This window comes from Cervus elaphus, chromosome 4 (genome assembly GCF_910594005.1).
Source record: "Cervus elaphus chromosome 4, mCerEla1.1, whole genome shotgun sequence".
Lineage (NCBI taxonomy): Eukaryota > Metazoa > Chordata > Mammalia > Artiodactyla > Cervidae > Cervus > Cervus elaphus.
The window spans coordinates 60,843,855-60,859,118 of NC_057818.1; the positions used below are offsets into that span (position 1 = coordinate 60,843,855).

At 47.5% G+C, this 15,264-nt stretch overlaps 1 protein-coding gene across 18 annotated transcripts in view; it reads left to right on the forward strand.

Annotated features, from left to right (window-relative positions):
- LOC122689487 (zinc finger protein 665-like) overlaps nt 1–15,264 on the forward strand; it is a 76,925-nt gene that overhangs the window by 48,056 nt on the left and 13,605 nt on the right. For 4 of the 18 annotated variants that reach the window (XM_043895958.1, XM_043896091.1, XM_043896082.1 and 1 more), the window contains exons 1-4: nt 1,239–1,466; nt 3,093–3,370; nt 8,898–8,956; nt 14,365–14,447. In XM_043895958.1, coding sequence (XP_043751893.1) covers nt 14,433–14,447 — 15 coding nt within the window. In that variant the 5' untranslated portion in view covers nt 1,239–1,466; nt 3,093–3,370; nt 8,898–8,956; nt 14,365–14,432. Of the gene's footprint in view, nt 1–1,238; nt 2,698–3,092; nt 3,371–6,849; nt 6,934–8,897; nt 8,957–14,364; nt 14,448–15,264 lie in introns of those variants that run through there. The other 14 variants (XM_043895975.1, XM_043895979.1, XM_043896011.1 and 11 more) reach the window with 14 other exon arrangements.

Consider the following 15,264-nt stretch of genomic DNA (forward strand, 5'->3'; position numbering starts at 1 on the left):
ACATTCTAGCTTGTCATCACTACACAAAGCCAGTTCTTGTTTACTTAAAATGCTTAAATTAATTCTAATTGCAGGAATATTCCTGGGTGCAGCTAGTACCCCACATCCAGCCCCACCCCACCAGCACCCCACATCAACCCCCTCCCAACCCCAACCTGGCCAGCAGACCAGGTTTCAGTTCCCAGGCCTCTGAATCACTTCAGCCTCATCAGCAGGACTCCAAGTACAGTTTGGTTCCGTCTCTCAGTCATGTCCGACTCTTTGGGACCCCATGGACTGCAGCAAGCTAGGACTCCCTGTCTGTCACCTACTCCCAGAGTTTACTCAAACTCATTGTGTCGGTGATGCCATCCAACGATTTCATCCTCTGTCATCGGACATGGAGGACTCCAAATGTTATGCCAAAAGCTTTTTTCTTTCCATTGTGATTATCCCAAAGAATTTTAAGGTTTTATTAAAACTGTTACAGCTACTTAAAGTAATGAGCATCAATGGTGCAACACAAGACGTGAGAGACCCTCAAATATGCTCGGCCCGGCTCGGCCCGGCTCGGCCCGGCTCGGCCCGGCTCGGCCCGGCTCGGCCCGGCTCGGCCCGGCTCGGCCCGGCTCGGCCCCGCTCGGCCCCGCTCGGCCCCGCTCGGCCCCGCTCGGCCCCGCTCGGCCCCGCTCGGCCCCGCTCGGCCCCGCTCGGCCCCGCTCGGCCCCGCTCGGCCCCGCTCGGCCCCGCTCGGCCCCGCTCGGCCCCGCTCGGCCCCGCTCGGCCCCGCTCGGCCCCGCTCGGCCCCGCTCGGCCCCCGCTCGGCCCCGCTCGGCCCCGCTCGGCCCCGCTCGGCCCCGCTCGGCCCCGCTCGGCCCCGCTCGGCCCCGCTCGGCCCCGCTCGGCCCCGCTCGGCCCCGCTCGGCCCCGCTCGGCCCCGCTCGGCCCCGCTCGGCCCCGCTCGGCCCCGCTCGGCCCCGCTCGGCCCCGCTCGGCCCCGCTCGGCCCCGCTCGGCCCCGCTCGGCCCCGCTCGGCCCCGCTCGGCCCCGCTCGGCCCCGCTCGGCCCCGCTCGGCCCCGCTCGGCCCCGCTCGGCCCCGCTCGGCCCCGCTCGGCCCCGCTCGGCCCCGCTCGGCCCCGCTCGGCCCCGCTCGGCCCCGCTCGGCCCCGCTCGGCCCCGCTCGGCCCCGCTCGGCCCGCTCCTCACACGGCCCGACGCTCGGCCCCGCTCCTCACACGGCCCGCTCCTCACACGGCCCGACGCTCGGCCCCGCTCCTCACACGGCCCGCTCCTCACACGGCCCGACGCAGGCGGGCGTCCTAGGCTCCTCCGCCCCTCATTGTCCCTTTCCTCTGGAACCTACGGCTTGGGAATATCTGGTATCTCCCCTCAAAGGACGTGAGTTTACAGCAATTACTGAAGCCGAGACTTGGTAGGTGCGGTCTCCCCGGCTTGTGTTGCACCGTTGATTGCTTATTAGTTTAAGGTACTGTTTTTTGCTTTTTAGTCTTCTTAAGCTCCGCCCATAGGGTCTCCTCTACTCCATATCTGTGGTCTCGGGTCACTTGGAACCTTCCTAATCCACCAACCTTTCCTCCCTCAGTAAACTCTGTTGTTACTTTGAGAGGCCCGTGGTCTAATTTCCTTTCAGTGGAAAATGCTGAGGTAACATATATCGTGCACGAAACAGATAGTAATTTGTTACTAGAGAGAAAGTCATTATAATTGAGAACTGGCACTGAATAATTTTGTAAATATACCAAAACACTTGTTCAGGAACCAGCTTAGACTTTCATCTTTGCAACTGGTGGTGGAGCTGGAGTTCTTTCTCCAGTGTTAGGGAGTCCTATTACTGTCCTTTTCTGGTTTATATGACCAAGGTCATAAATTGACTACAGAGACTCTTCATTTTAGGAGATTATTTTTAGTGATGCTGGTTACATGTATGAGCTCTAGAATCAGAGAAAAACATAAAATGGTCTCTATGCTCAGACATTTCCAACTCTTTGAGACCCCATGGAGTGTAGCCCGCCAGGCTCCTGTGTCCATGGGATTTCCCAGGCAAGAATACTAGAGTGGGTTGCCATTTCCTAATCTTGGGGATCTTCGGACTCAGGGATAAAACCCCCATCTCTTGCATCTCCATTGGCAGGAGTATTCTTTACCGCTGAGCCACCTGGGAAGCCTCTTTGGTCTGATACTAGTGTTTAATTTGAATTAAAGAAGTGAGTTTTGGTTGGTAGTTTTCCAGTCAGTGAGACCCAGTGTGGATAATGCTGATTTATGGACTGCTGACAAGTACAGTGGGAAGTGGTATATAATAGTGAGAAAGTATCTTAAGAGATCAGAGAATCTGAAGTCATTTGAGAGATAGTTTCAGGTTTTGTGCATTACGGTTGACTGTCAGTGCTACAGTAAACCTAAGGTGATTATGTGGGGCAGTGGACAAGGAGCAGTTAGCTTCAAGTAATGAGGCCTGGTTATTTGTGGGAAGGTTGTTGGTGGAATATTGTCAGAGATAAAAATTAGGTTGAAAATGCTCCTAGCTAACAGACGTTTGACAGAGAGTGACTCTCTATGAGGAGAGACTCGCCTAAACTTACCTGGACTTCCTGAGGAGGAGGATGGGCCCAAGAGGCTGTTGCTGATTTACCAAGGCTACTATGTCTGAAGCTCCGAATGGTACCTGTTTTTCTCCAGCCTGCATTCCCCTCAGGGTGCGTTGTTGTTGGGCCTCTGCAGTGACTAATAAGCTTGATCTTTGAAGAAGTGGAATGTCAAGATAGTTTTCTTCTTACAGGTGTTAACTATGAGGTGTTACTAAGAGCTATGTGATTCACATTCCAGCTTGTCATCCCTACACAAAGACAGTTCTTGTGTACTTAAACTACTTAAATTAATTCGAATTGCAGGAATATTTCTGGGTCCAGCCACCACCGCACATCAACCCCCACCCACCCCTACCGACCGCCAGCCCGGCCACCACACCAGGTTTCAGTTCCCAGGCTGAACTGCTTCAGCCTCATCAGCAGGAATCCTGTTTTGAGGAAACCTTACTTTCCAACGCAATTATCCCACAGAATATTAAGTTTTTACTTTAAAACTGTTACAGTTATGAGGAATCCATGATGCAATACAAGACGGGAAAGACCCTCAAGTACTTCCAAACCTTGGCAAGGTACTTGGGAACCCAAAGGAAGAACACAGCAGGTGTCCGCTCGGCCCCGCCCCTGACACGCCCAGGCGCAGGCTTGTGTCCTACGCTCCGCCCCTCCCTGTTCTGATACCAAAGGCTGAGGAGTTTCCGGTTTCCGCTTAGATGCAAGCCATTCTGCAGCAAATTCCTGAAGCCGAGACTTGGTAGGTGCGGCCGACCATTGGGAACCTGAGGTACTTGTTTGTTTTTGTTTTTGTTGTTAAGCTGCGCCTGTGGGGTCCCCTCTCCTCCCTATCCGTGGTCTCCAGTCACTTCGCACCTCCCTATTCCCCGACCCCTTCCTCCAGCCGAAATAAGTTCAGTAGTTGCTGTGAGAGGCCCAGGGTCTGATTTCCTCTCGAGGTAAGATCCTGAGGTAACACATACAGTGCACGAAATATGTAGTAATTTATAAGGAAAAGGTCATTTTAATTTTGACATGGCACTTGATGATTTTATAAGTATCAAATCACGTGTTCAGGAACTAGTTTCGAATTTCTGCTTTGGGACTGGTGCTGGAGCTGAAGTTCTTTCTCGGGTGTTAGGGAGGCGTATTACTGTACTTTTCTGTTTTATATGACCGTGGTAGGAAATTGACCACAAAGACTTCATTTTAGCAGGTTAGTTTTAGAGATGCTGGTTACTTGTATGAGCATTAGAATCAAAGAGAAATATAAAATGGTCACAGTGCTCAGTCAGATCTCTTTGAGCTCCCCAGGGACTGTAGCCCGCCAGGCTCCTGTGTCCGTGGGATTTCCCAGGCAAGAATACTGGAGTGGGCTGTCGTTAAGTCACTCAGTCCTCTCGGACTCTGAGCGACCCTATGGACTGAAGGACGCAGGATTCCTGCCCTTCACCATCACCAGGACTTGCTCAAACTCCTGTCCATTGAGTCCGTGATGACATCCAACCATCTCATCCTCTTTTCCGCCTGCCTTCCATCTTTCCCAGCATCAGGGTCTTTTCCAATGAAAAGAAACGTTAGAAATGTAATGAGTGTGGTAAATTCTTCAGTGTACTTTCAAGCCTAACTTGCCATCAGATGATGTACAGAGGTGAGAGCCCTTGAAAATACAATTGAGGTTGCAGTGCTTTCGGCAGTGGTTCATATCTTATGCTTCATGAGAATATTCACACTGGATTGAGAACAAATGATGTTGAATGTGGTCAGGCCGTTGAAAATCTACTTATTCTAAAAAAGTTCATCACCAGTGCCAGGAATGTGAGCAACGTTTTCTCATTGGTCCCCCTTGCACCAGTAATCCAGTTGTTTGTACTGCACCAAGCAATACTAATGTACTGAATTTTGAAGCTTTTAGGTTGTGCCTTAGACGTACGAAATACTTCATGAGTTAAATTGCAGTGAATATGCTGAGGCTTCATGTTATTGTTCATTTATCACTAGATGGCAGAATATTTATCGTGAAGAGAAAGCACACAGATGTAAAGTGTGTGGCAAGGCTTTTACCCAAAGATCACAAGTTGGGGAACATATTGGAGCTACACCTGCCAAATGCAATGAGTGTGGAAAACCTTTACGTTGAGTTCAGGTATTAGGACTTGAGCAATCTGATCATGAGAATGTTCAGTTTCTGACCGTGGAGCCTAGCCATGATGAAAGCTCGGCTTATGAGTCTTTGGGATGGACTGGATACGGACCCCAGGTGCCAGGTCCTAGTGATGGGAGCTTCTGATCATGCTGAGGATTTTGACTCAGCTATAAGAAAAAGAATGCCTACGAGATTTCGTATCAAACAGCCTGCTCTGAAACAAACCTAAGTGTGGGAGTTGGCTACTAGAAGTGCATCTAAGAAGATATTGCTAAGATAGATATATTTTGACATGTGTTTTTGAAAATAGCATATAATCTGCAGTTTTTGAATGTTCTGAAAATGATTAGATCCCATGGTTTGATGGGGGTATGGCGTTCATCCATAAGTCCCAAATCTTTGGAAGACTGTATTTTTCAGACTTTGTTACCCACATTTGAGAGAACGCTGTTGTCGTTCACTTGGACAGTCATGTCCGACTCTTTGCAACCACATGGACGGCAGCATGCCAGGCTTCCCTGTCCTTCACCTTCTCCCAGAGCTTGCTCAAGCTCATGTCCATTGAGTTGATGATGCCATTCAACCAACTCATTCTCTGTCGTCCCCTTCTTCTCCCACTTTGAATCTTTCCCAGCATCAGGGTCTCTTCTAATGAGTCGGCTCTTCACATCAGGTGACCGAAGTATTGGAGCTTCAGCTTCAACATCAACCCTTCCAGTGAATATTCAGGATTGATCTCCTTTAGGATTGACTGGTTTGATCTCCTTGCAGTCCAAGGGACTCTGCAGAGTCTTCTCCAACACTACAGTTCAAAAGCATCAGTTCTTTACCACTCAGCCTTCTTTATGGTCCAGCTCTCATATCCATACATGACTACTGGAAAAACCATCGCTTTACTATACAGACCTTTGTGGGCAAAGTAATGTCTCTCCTTTTTAATATGCTGTCTAGATTTGTCATCGCTTTAGAAAATAAAGACCTAAAATATATTACAATTTGCAAATAGAAAGTGAACAATTCTAATTCTGTTCATACTGAACATATAATCAATTTGAAATTACATTATGGATATTATTTAGTTTAGTGTAATTTCCTAAACAAGTTTTTGGGAAAGATACTTAACAGTCAGGCTTCCCTGGTGGCTCAGACAGTACAGAATTCGCCTGCAATGCACAAGACCTGGGTTCGATCCCTGGGTTGGGAAGATCCCATGGAGGAGGGCATGGCAACCCACTCAAGTATTCTGGCCTGGAGAGTCCCATGGACAACGGAGCCTGACAGGCCGCAGTCCATGGGGTCACAAAGAATCCGACACACCTGGGCGACAAAGCACTTCCTCCAAAGTATAGGATAGAGCATTGTAAAGAATAATGCAGTTCTCATCAAAAGAAAAAGAAATTTTTTTTCCCCTATTTTGCTCTCTCTTTTTAGGTTATCTATACAAAATTATGAATGCTAGGTAAACTTATTGTGCTAATCGTTTCACAGTGTACATATCAGTTAATTTTCCTCTGTAGCTTAAACTTACACAATGATATTTGTCATCGAAAGAGTTGCTTATACAACCCCCTTTATGTCACTGTTTAGAGAGTTGGGTTTAGACAGGGAAATAATTAAAACACGTTGGATAAAAGAAACAATAACACAGTTTATAATCATTTAAAGTGTCTTGCTCTTTTTAAGGCTTTGGTTAGTGACCCAAATGATCACATCCCTTAAGTCGTCCATCTCAGACACCCAGGTACTGACCCTGAGATTGTTAAACTCAGCACTATGCTGAGTTTACTGTTTTGTAGGGTGTCAGTAGGGAATAGCCCATTTCTACCCAGGGAGAGTTTTGTATTTGTAATATAGAGACTAGTCCCATTCTTGTTTCTTAAAACTGCCCAAGTTCCCAGATCCCTGAATTGCTTCAGCCTCACTAGCAGGATCTGAGCACAACATGCTGTGAAAAACAGCTTTTTATTGAGAATAAACCCTTTTAGTCTTAAGAGGAAGTATCTTGCTTCTGACATAACTTGAAGCTTTTACCTGAGCAGTGTTACAGATGTAACTTAATTCTGTCAAGGTATTAGGCCCCGCCCCCGTCCGCGCCCCGCCCCTCGTCGGAAGCCGCGGCTCTATTACCAAAAGCCCTTTCACACGGACCCGGAAGTTGGAGAGCGCGGAGCCGAGGTCCCCGAGCGGCGCCTAAGGTTCCTTCTAGGGTACTACCCCTCCGGCTCACTCGTCCTCGGGGTGTGACAATTGTCAGCGACCTGAAAACCGTGGCACCCGGTGCTCCCCGAATAAACGCTGCCGCTGCCATTGCGGCCCAGTTATCTTTTCGTTTGGGATTTAAGAGTTTCTGAGGCGGTTTCGGTTCTCGGTCCGCGTAGCCACCGCCTCTGGCGACATTTTCCTGCTTAAAACCTTTTTTTACCTCTGGCCTCACCAAGTACAGCCCTCTCTCCCGAGTTAGAGTCGCGCTCCGCCGCGTCGCCTTCCCTACCGCTGGAGGCAGAGCCCGTCGCCGCCGCTCCCGGAGAGGCCGCGCCCTCTCCCCGGTCCCGGGATTCGGGAGAGCCCGCCCCGCTCCTGAGACCCGTTCCCTCCCAGCCCCTCTGTCCTCGCGTCTCCTAGGCCGCTCCTTGTGCCCCGCAGGGCACCCCTTTCCTGTCAGCCCGTCCCCTCACCCCGCGTAGGTAGGTGACCTGGGCCAGCCATGTGACAGCCAGTGCTGTTCCATGTCAATTCAACTCGGTCAGAAAAAGTGCTCTTCCGCTCCGGGGGCGTCTCCTTCTGTCGCCCACTCAGTAAATACAGGAGGCGGGAGGATCAGGAGAAGCAGAGTCAGAAGGACTGAGAGAAATAACTGAAACTGAGGAGAAAAGCGTCAGGGAGAACCAACGCCAGCTCTGAGAATGGCTGAGGGATTGCAAAGGGATAGTCAAGTCAAAGAGGTTAAGCCTTGAAAATAGCCAAGTGGGTAAAATAGAGAAGTATTAATAAATTAGAAAGCCAGATCTCCAGGGATTGGAGAACAGCATAGGGAGAGTTGCCCTGTATCAGTGATGGGAGCGGGGAGGCGACGGGTGATGAGGGACATCAGAGGTGGAGAGTCCCTAACTGGGTTTTGGCTGGGTTTGAGTCCAGGCCTCTTGGGTTAGAGTCCCGAGTTGTGTTTTCACCCGGTTTGAGAAGGGGAGTAATCTGGAGCGCAAAGAGGGAGCTGAAATGGAGGAGGAGGCAGACACAGGTATGGGTTTTTGAAAGACTCAGGAAGGTTGGAGAGAGGGGGAACGAATTGCAGCAGCCTGGGACAGGACACGTGTGAGGGAGGAAATAGGACAGGAACAGGAGGGCAGAGGGGGAGAAAAAGAGACCCAGAGACCCAGATGAAATAAGGGAGATAGGTGAACAGAGGGGTAAGCTCGATCCAGGTGTGGCCAGTTGTTTGGATACAGACGATTTTAGTTCTACAGAGGAGGATGAGAATTTCAAAACTCCTGTCTACAAGGCTTGTGTCTTTTTTTAATACTTGTGGCAGAAGATGGCTTTCATTTGCAAACCCTGTTGAGCCTGGGGCAGTGGCTTGATTCACTGACTTCTGAGTGACCCTCTTCTCTTTTCCTGGCTTTTCCTTCTCTTCCTATCGATGTCCAGGAAGAATAGACCTGGGGCAAGAAATGACTGACTCTGTCACTCTGTGGTAGCTTTTTTTTTTTTATTAATTTTTTTTGGCTGTGCTGTCTTCGGTTCTGTGCGGTGGGCTCAGGAGTTGTGGCTCCCAGGTTCTAAACCACAGGCTCAGTAGTTGTGCACAGGCTTAGTTGTTTGTACTTCTGAGATCTTCCTGAACCAGAGATAGAACCCATGTCCCCTGCATTGTCAGGCAGATTCTTATCCACTGTATCACTATAGGGTAGCATTTTTAAAGCATTTTTTTTTTTTAATGGATTCACATTTTCTCCTTTCTTTATGTATAGTGCTTTTTGTAGCTTGGAATAGGTCCTAATTCATTCAGTGTCTGTAATCATTTTTATCTTCAGAATTAAGCGTTTTTAGTTTCCAGTATTCTAGTCTTAATCACCCTTTTGTAAATATGATTATTCTCTGTTTTTTTAAACTTTGACACCAGATTTTTAAATTAAAAATAATTCACAATTCTTTTTTTTCAAATTTTTTTCAGATTCTTTCCTTGCCTGAGCGCTTTCTTCCCTTCATCTCGTACATTTGAAATTTTCTTTGGTAAGTAGTAAATCATCTTAGACTATTTTATGCCATGCGTAGCAAAAATGTCACCTCGTTTATCAGTTCTAATGAGGTAGATGAACGTAGTGCCTATTATACAGAGTGAAATAAGTCAGAAGAGAAAGACAAATACTGTATCTTAATGCATATATGTGGAACTTAGAAAGATGGTACCAACGATCCTACATGCAGGGCAACAAAGGGAGACACAGATGTAAAGAGCAGACTTTTGGACTCAGTGGGAGAAGGCGAGGGTGGGATGAATTGAGAAAATAGCATTGAAACATGTATACTACCATATTAAAATAGAATGATCAGTGCAAGTTCGATGCACGAAGCAGGGCACCCAAAGCCAGTGCTCTGGAACAACCCAGAGAGATCGGGTGAGGAGAGAGGTGGAAGGGGGTTCAGGATGGGGGGACACATGTCGAATTCATCTTGATGTATGGCAAAAACCATCACAATGTTATAAAGTAATTATCCTCCAATTAAAATAATTAAAAAATAAAAATGAGGAAACTGTAAAAATAAAGTTAATTAGCAAAGATCACCTCCCCTCCCTTTCTCTGAACTCAAAGAGAAATACATCTTGGGGGGTTTTATGTATGGGACATCGTGTAATAAAATAGACATATTTTCAACTGTGGTTGTACCAAAGACATGGATTGTGTGTATGTGTTTACTGTGCACACACAAATGGATATTTCTGGTCTCAGCTCTTTACCAGAGAATAACAGAGGTATGACATTAGATCTTGTGAAATTAAAGGCATTTCTTTGAGAAATGGGAAAATAAAAGAACATTTAACGTGATAAAACCAACAAAATGCTTCATTCTTTCCTTTCAACAAAAAAGAAAAAAGAAAAAAAAACCACCTAGTTTAACTGGTTAGTCTAATGGTCTGTTTTCTCCATTTTCTATGATCAGTGAAAAAAGTGAGCTGTGAGGTGATATGAAGATGTTTCCTTCAGGTCCGTTTTTGACTTTTCTGTGCAAATGAGGAAGGATGGGCTGGATTGACCTGGAACCTTCCAACAGAGCCTGTCTCTTCATGATGAAAAACATTGCTCAGATCCTATTTCTAAGCTGACCCCTTACAATGTGTTTTGTACCAGTGGCTAGATGTCTGCAATTCTGTATTTTTAAAATATTTTACTGCAATCTTATAATAAAGAATTACCTGCTTCGTATCAGTTTGACCCAATCTTGAAAGAAGAGTTTCTTTTGCTCAGATACATGACAGATGTTCCTGTTGTTAAATGGGATGGGCAACAAGGACAAACTTGGCCCACTTGCCCTTCAGCCTCCCATTTCATTATTCAGTTCTACCCGGTTCTCTTCACTCAACTCAGATCTTCTCATAAACGGCTTCTCTCTGGGCCTGAGGGAGCCCACTTGTACCATGGAGATGAGAGACTAGACCGGAAACTCGACCAGAGACAGGACTAGACTTGAGCGTGAGCAGCACTGACCCCTGAAATGACTAGCCAAATTGGCTGTGTGTCTGTGTGTGGCAGTTCTGGTGTGGAGGGAGTGTCTGGTGGTAATTAGAATTTTAAATAGATCTCAGTCCTCCCTAAATGAAAAAAGAAAAGGAAAACTGTAGGATGGAGGCAGGATCACAGGCTCAGAATCAGATGACTTCTATGAATAAGGCTAAATCTGAAGGGAGATTTTTTTTCACGTCGTGACGTTCAGACCTCCACTGGCTTTCATTTGTTCTTGGGACAGAAGCTTGACTCCTCGCTGTGGCTCCACAGCCCTCTGTCAAGCTCAGGGCCCTGTCAGTGTCTCCAGCCTCATCCTGGGAGCTGACCATCTGCTCACGGTTCAGCCTGTCGTGGTCTCATTTACCTTTTCTCTGTATCCAAATACCAAAACCATTTCTGTCTGACATCGTAGTTCTTTTCTCACCTTCAAGTCACCCTGGCTCAGGCCCTTTGTCTCCCTTCAAGTCTAGGCTCAGAGAGGTTCCCCATCCGCTCCTAACTGTCTCTCTCATGTTCCCCAGGTTTATTGCCTCTGTATCAGTTGCCATCAGCAGAGATTCTTGCCCTTCTTCATGGGTTATTTTGAGTCCTTCCTGGTTCCCCTCTTTTTAGGGCTCATAGTGTTCCTCTTCTTCCCAGCGTGGTGCAGTACCTGATCCTGGAAATGTCTTTAGATGACAGGACTGTGGGTTGGGCTGAATAATCCTCAGGGAAGACCAAGAGAACAGGGCAGGTGATGAAGATATTTCCCATGTTCTGGATATTTCAGCTGTAATTGATCTTTACCCCATGTGACTACTTAATTACTCAAACGAAGAGCCAAGAAATATAGGAAATCCTGAAAAGCCCTACAGAACTGGTGTCCTCAAGCAGTGGACTAAGATGTCCCCATGTTTAGTCTGCTGAGTTTAATCTGCTGCAGCCCCCAGATAAGCTCTGTCCATCCAGGGACCAGTCACCATCGTGGACAGCAGCGTTGCCATCTAGGAGTTCATGTGCTCAGTGTCAGCGATTGTGATTTCAGAGCGCTGAGGATGAGCAGAAATCCAAAACCTAATGGGGCAGGAAGGAGATGTTGCCCCCCCCCTCCCCGCCCCCCAGGAGCTAGAATATCTTCCCAGTAGGTGTGGGTGGTAAGAACAGGAGATAGTGAGGCCTGGAGACCCTTGATTTGAGACTTCCTCATCTCAAATGCCTTTGCACCTGGACTCCATAATGTCCCCAGGTGGTGGCCGACTTTCCCAGGAGGGCCAGTTTCTTGATTTTCATCCTGAATGTGAGTGTCCTTTGGGTGGTAGCTCGTGTGCACTCCTCTTGTGATCCCCTTTGCCAAAGGCCCCTGTGCACTTTAGTCTTGCTTAGTCCAGTCATGCAGGGAGGAGAGGTAGACAAATGGGGAAAGCAGAGGGAGCCTGGTGGGGTGTGCAGGAGGCTTGTGTCAGCACTTGGGGGCATCAAGGTGAGGCCAGTGAATGGAGTGTGCACCCATCCCAGGTGTAGTTACAGGGACAAGGGGTGTGTGGATCTGTTGGAAAAGAATGTCTCAGTTCAGGCTGGAGAACCTGGAAGTGGGTTTGTTGGAGAACCGACATGGAATGGTTTGAGCTGTTCTAATGCTTTAGCTCATATTCCCTGGGACAGCAATACTGAGGCTGAGATTTGCCTGCACAGGTTTGATTGGACAACTCATGACCACATGTGAGCAACAATGAAAGACGTAGAATTGGGCCCAGAGAAGTCTTTTCCACTGTTAGAACTGTGGCCTGGGCTGATCCCACAGACACCTGTGGGTGCAGGAGGCTGGGAGCCTTGGGCTTGGGCTGGTTCTATCAGGTGCCCCCATCATCCACTCCATTCGCTGGCTTTTGTTGGCTCTTTTAGCAGGCAGGCACTGTAGAGTAACAGGGAACATCTCAGGTCGTTCTTTGCATCAACTTTGGTATCATTGTGTACTTGGGGTTGCCGGTGAAGAAAGTTTCATGTGCATTTGGAAAGATACCAAGAGAATCTGGAGTGTTTCCATGGAAGATGCTGAGGTCTCACTGGGCCATGTGCATCATTGGAATTATCCCTCTATTTCACAGTCTTTGGAGATTTCCATGTTTGACCTGGATCACTCACTGTAAATGAAAATATGGTGTCTTGTGTCTGTGGATCCTTGGGTGTCCTCTTTTGTATTTTGTCTCATGCATGAGTTATTAGGGCTTGGAATGCTTTGTGTTGGTATAAGAGGGTTCGAGGCTCATTATGGGCTTTGTGGAGACACTGTTGGACACCATGAAAGTTTGTAAGCTTGTTTGAGTTCCGCTGGGAAATTAAGAGTACTAAGGTTAAGATCGCAGAATGCTTGTTATAAGGTGGTCCTGCTCGGTAGGGATCTCTGGGCCCAACCTGAGAAGAGTCATAAAGTCCTGTAACGTAGGGGAAGATGGCTCCGATAAATGAGAGGGCAGCGATGCCACAGTGATCTGCAGCCCGGAGGCTCGTCCTCTAGAAGATGCAGCTGCAACTGTCTTGCTGCCAGGCCAGTGCCGGGTTCTCTGTTATCCACTACTATCCCTCCCAAAATAAGCACACACACAGGCACTGTACAGAACACACGGAATCTTACCTGCACTGTTGGTGGTACTGTAAATGGTACTGCTGTGTTGGAAAAGATCATGGAAATTCCTTAAGAAATTCACATAGAAAGACCTACAGTCTGTCAAACCCATTTCTGACAGATATCCAAAAGGAAAGTGATCAGTTTTTCAGGGAAATGTCTGCAGTCCCATGAGTGTGACTGGATTTGCAAAGCCAAGGCATAGACACAGGCCAGATGTCTCTTGACCAAAGAATAGGTAACAAAAGTGTGGTGTAGAAATATTTATTATATACTGTATGTTCCTGAACTATTTTTCTCCATGTATAAGTTTAAAAATGAAGGATCCTGCATTTAGGCCAAAATGAATGAACCTAGAGAACATTATGCCAAGTTAAATAAGACTGACAAAGGAGGACAGATACTGTATGTGGAAACTAGAATTGTCAAACTCATAGAGCCATCGAGTAATAAGGCTGTTACCAGGAGCTGGGTGGAGGGGGAAATGGGGCACTGTTAGTCAAAGAGTAGAGATTTTCAGTTGTAAACTAAGTAAGTTCTGGGGATCTGAGGTAATGCATGCTGCCTGTAGTGTTTCTATATATTTGAAATTCACCCAGAGAGAAATAATACAGTGTACTCATAGGTGGAAGTGTAACTTACTCGACTATAATAATTATTCAGTGTATGAATCTATCACATGTTCACTTTGTACACAGTACATTTATAGCATTTTTGTTAGTTACACCTGAGTAAGGCTGGGAAAGAAAAGGAGAGTTGGGGGATGCTTCTCTCCTCTGAGTGGTGTTCAGTCCAGGCTTCACATTTCATTGATGAGGCATTTTGCGTACCCATGTCTTGTACCCTCTGACCAGAGATTCCCCTTCTGGTAGTTTGTGTTGGTCCACAGCTCGAGAATGTTTAAGATGCCCCAGTTCATTCCAGTCTGGATCCCTCACTGAGCATCAGGACTCTTGAGTCCTCTCATTCCTGAGGGCTGAGATCTGGGCTGAGGAGGGGGTGCTCTGTTCTGAGTGGGGATGGATCAGGGCCTCTGGTGTGACCTGAAAGAGAATGCCTGGTCAGCAGAGGTGCCCCCAGCTGCTGTGTGCTGAGTCCTCACCAGGAGGGGAGTGTGATCCCAGGGAAAGTGTGGGAAAGTCCTGTGTTGGTCTGTCTGTGGGAGTTGCCTGTCCTGAGTCCCTCCTGAGACAGTGGCCACAGGGGACTGTGTGTTCCTCATGGTGAGGGCTTCCCTGTGTGTGTGGTTGGGGCTCAGGAAGGGGATGTGTTGACTCTAAGCATTAAACAGCATGTTTTCACTTTCATGATAGACCTCTGAAGACTTGTGTTGCCTGAGGAAGCCCTGAAGTTGAGGAAGAGGAAAGAAAAGGAGTCAGGCATGGCTCTTTCTCAGGTGAGGTCATATTCAGTCTGTCCTTCCTGAAATGCCCTTCTCTGGACTCGCTAATCGTGTCTGACTCTGGAGTGTCCTGTCTGACTCCTGTACTCCCACAGTCACCCGGGGCCTTCCCGCAGGGCCTGTCGTCTCCACTCAGATCCCGTGTCCCCATGACCCGGTGACCTGGCCCTTGTGAGGAGGTTCCCCTGGGCACCATCCTGGGCAGGGCTTCTCACCCACGGGTTGGAGACGGGGTCTCAGTGCTGTTGGGCAGCAGGGATTGCTTAGGGCCCCTCTGGATGTGCTGTCTGCTCTGTCAACCAGGGTAAGGAAACTGCAGGTGGAAGTCAGGTATTAATATGCACAATAGCTGGTAAAATCTGGGAATCAGATCAATTGAGACTGTCCTTTCCCTTTTGTGTATCTTGACATCCTTGTGAATATACCTTACATATACACAAAGGATTATTTCTGAGTACTGTGTTCTGTTCAGTTGGTTTATTTGTCTGTTTTTATACCAGTACTACATCACCTTGATTACCTTGTAATAGGTTTTGAAATAGAAAGACCTCCATCTTCCTTCTTCAGGAGTGTTGCTGTTTGCTCTTTGAATAGTTCTGTGACTTTCACCATGTTTTATTCTGCTTCTACAAAGATTGCCATGGCAGCTTTGATAATGAGTTAATTGGTTGATTGACCCTTTGTGTGGTTATTAAAGAATCTTTTTTGATATAGCATGTTTCTTTTGTAATCTTTATGAGTTTTACCTGTGAAACTTTGTCATGTGGGAAAGAAGATAAATTGACTTTGTTTTCAATTTGGGGACCTCTGA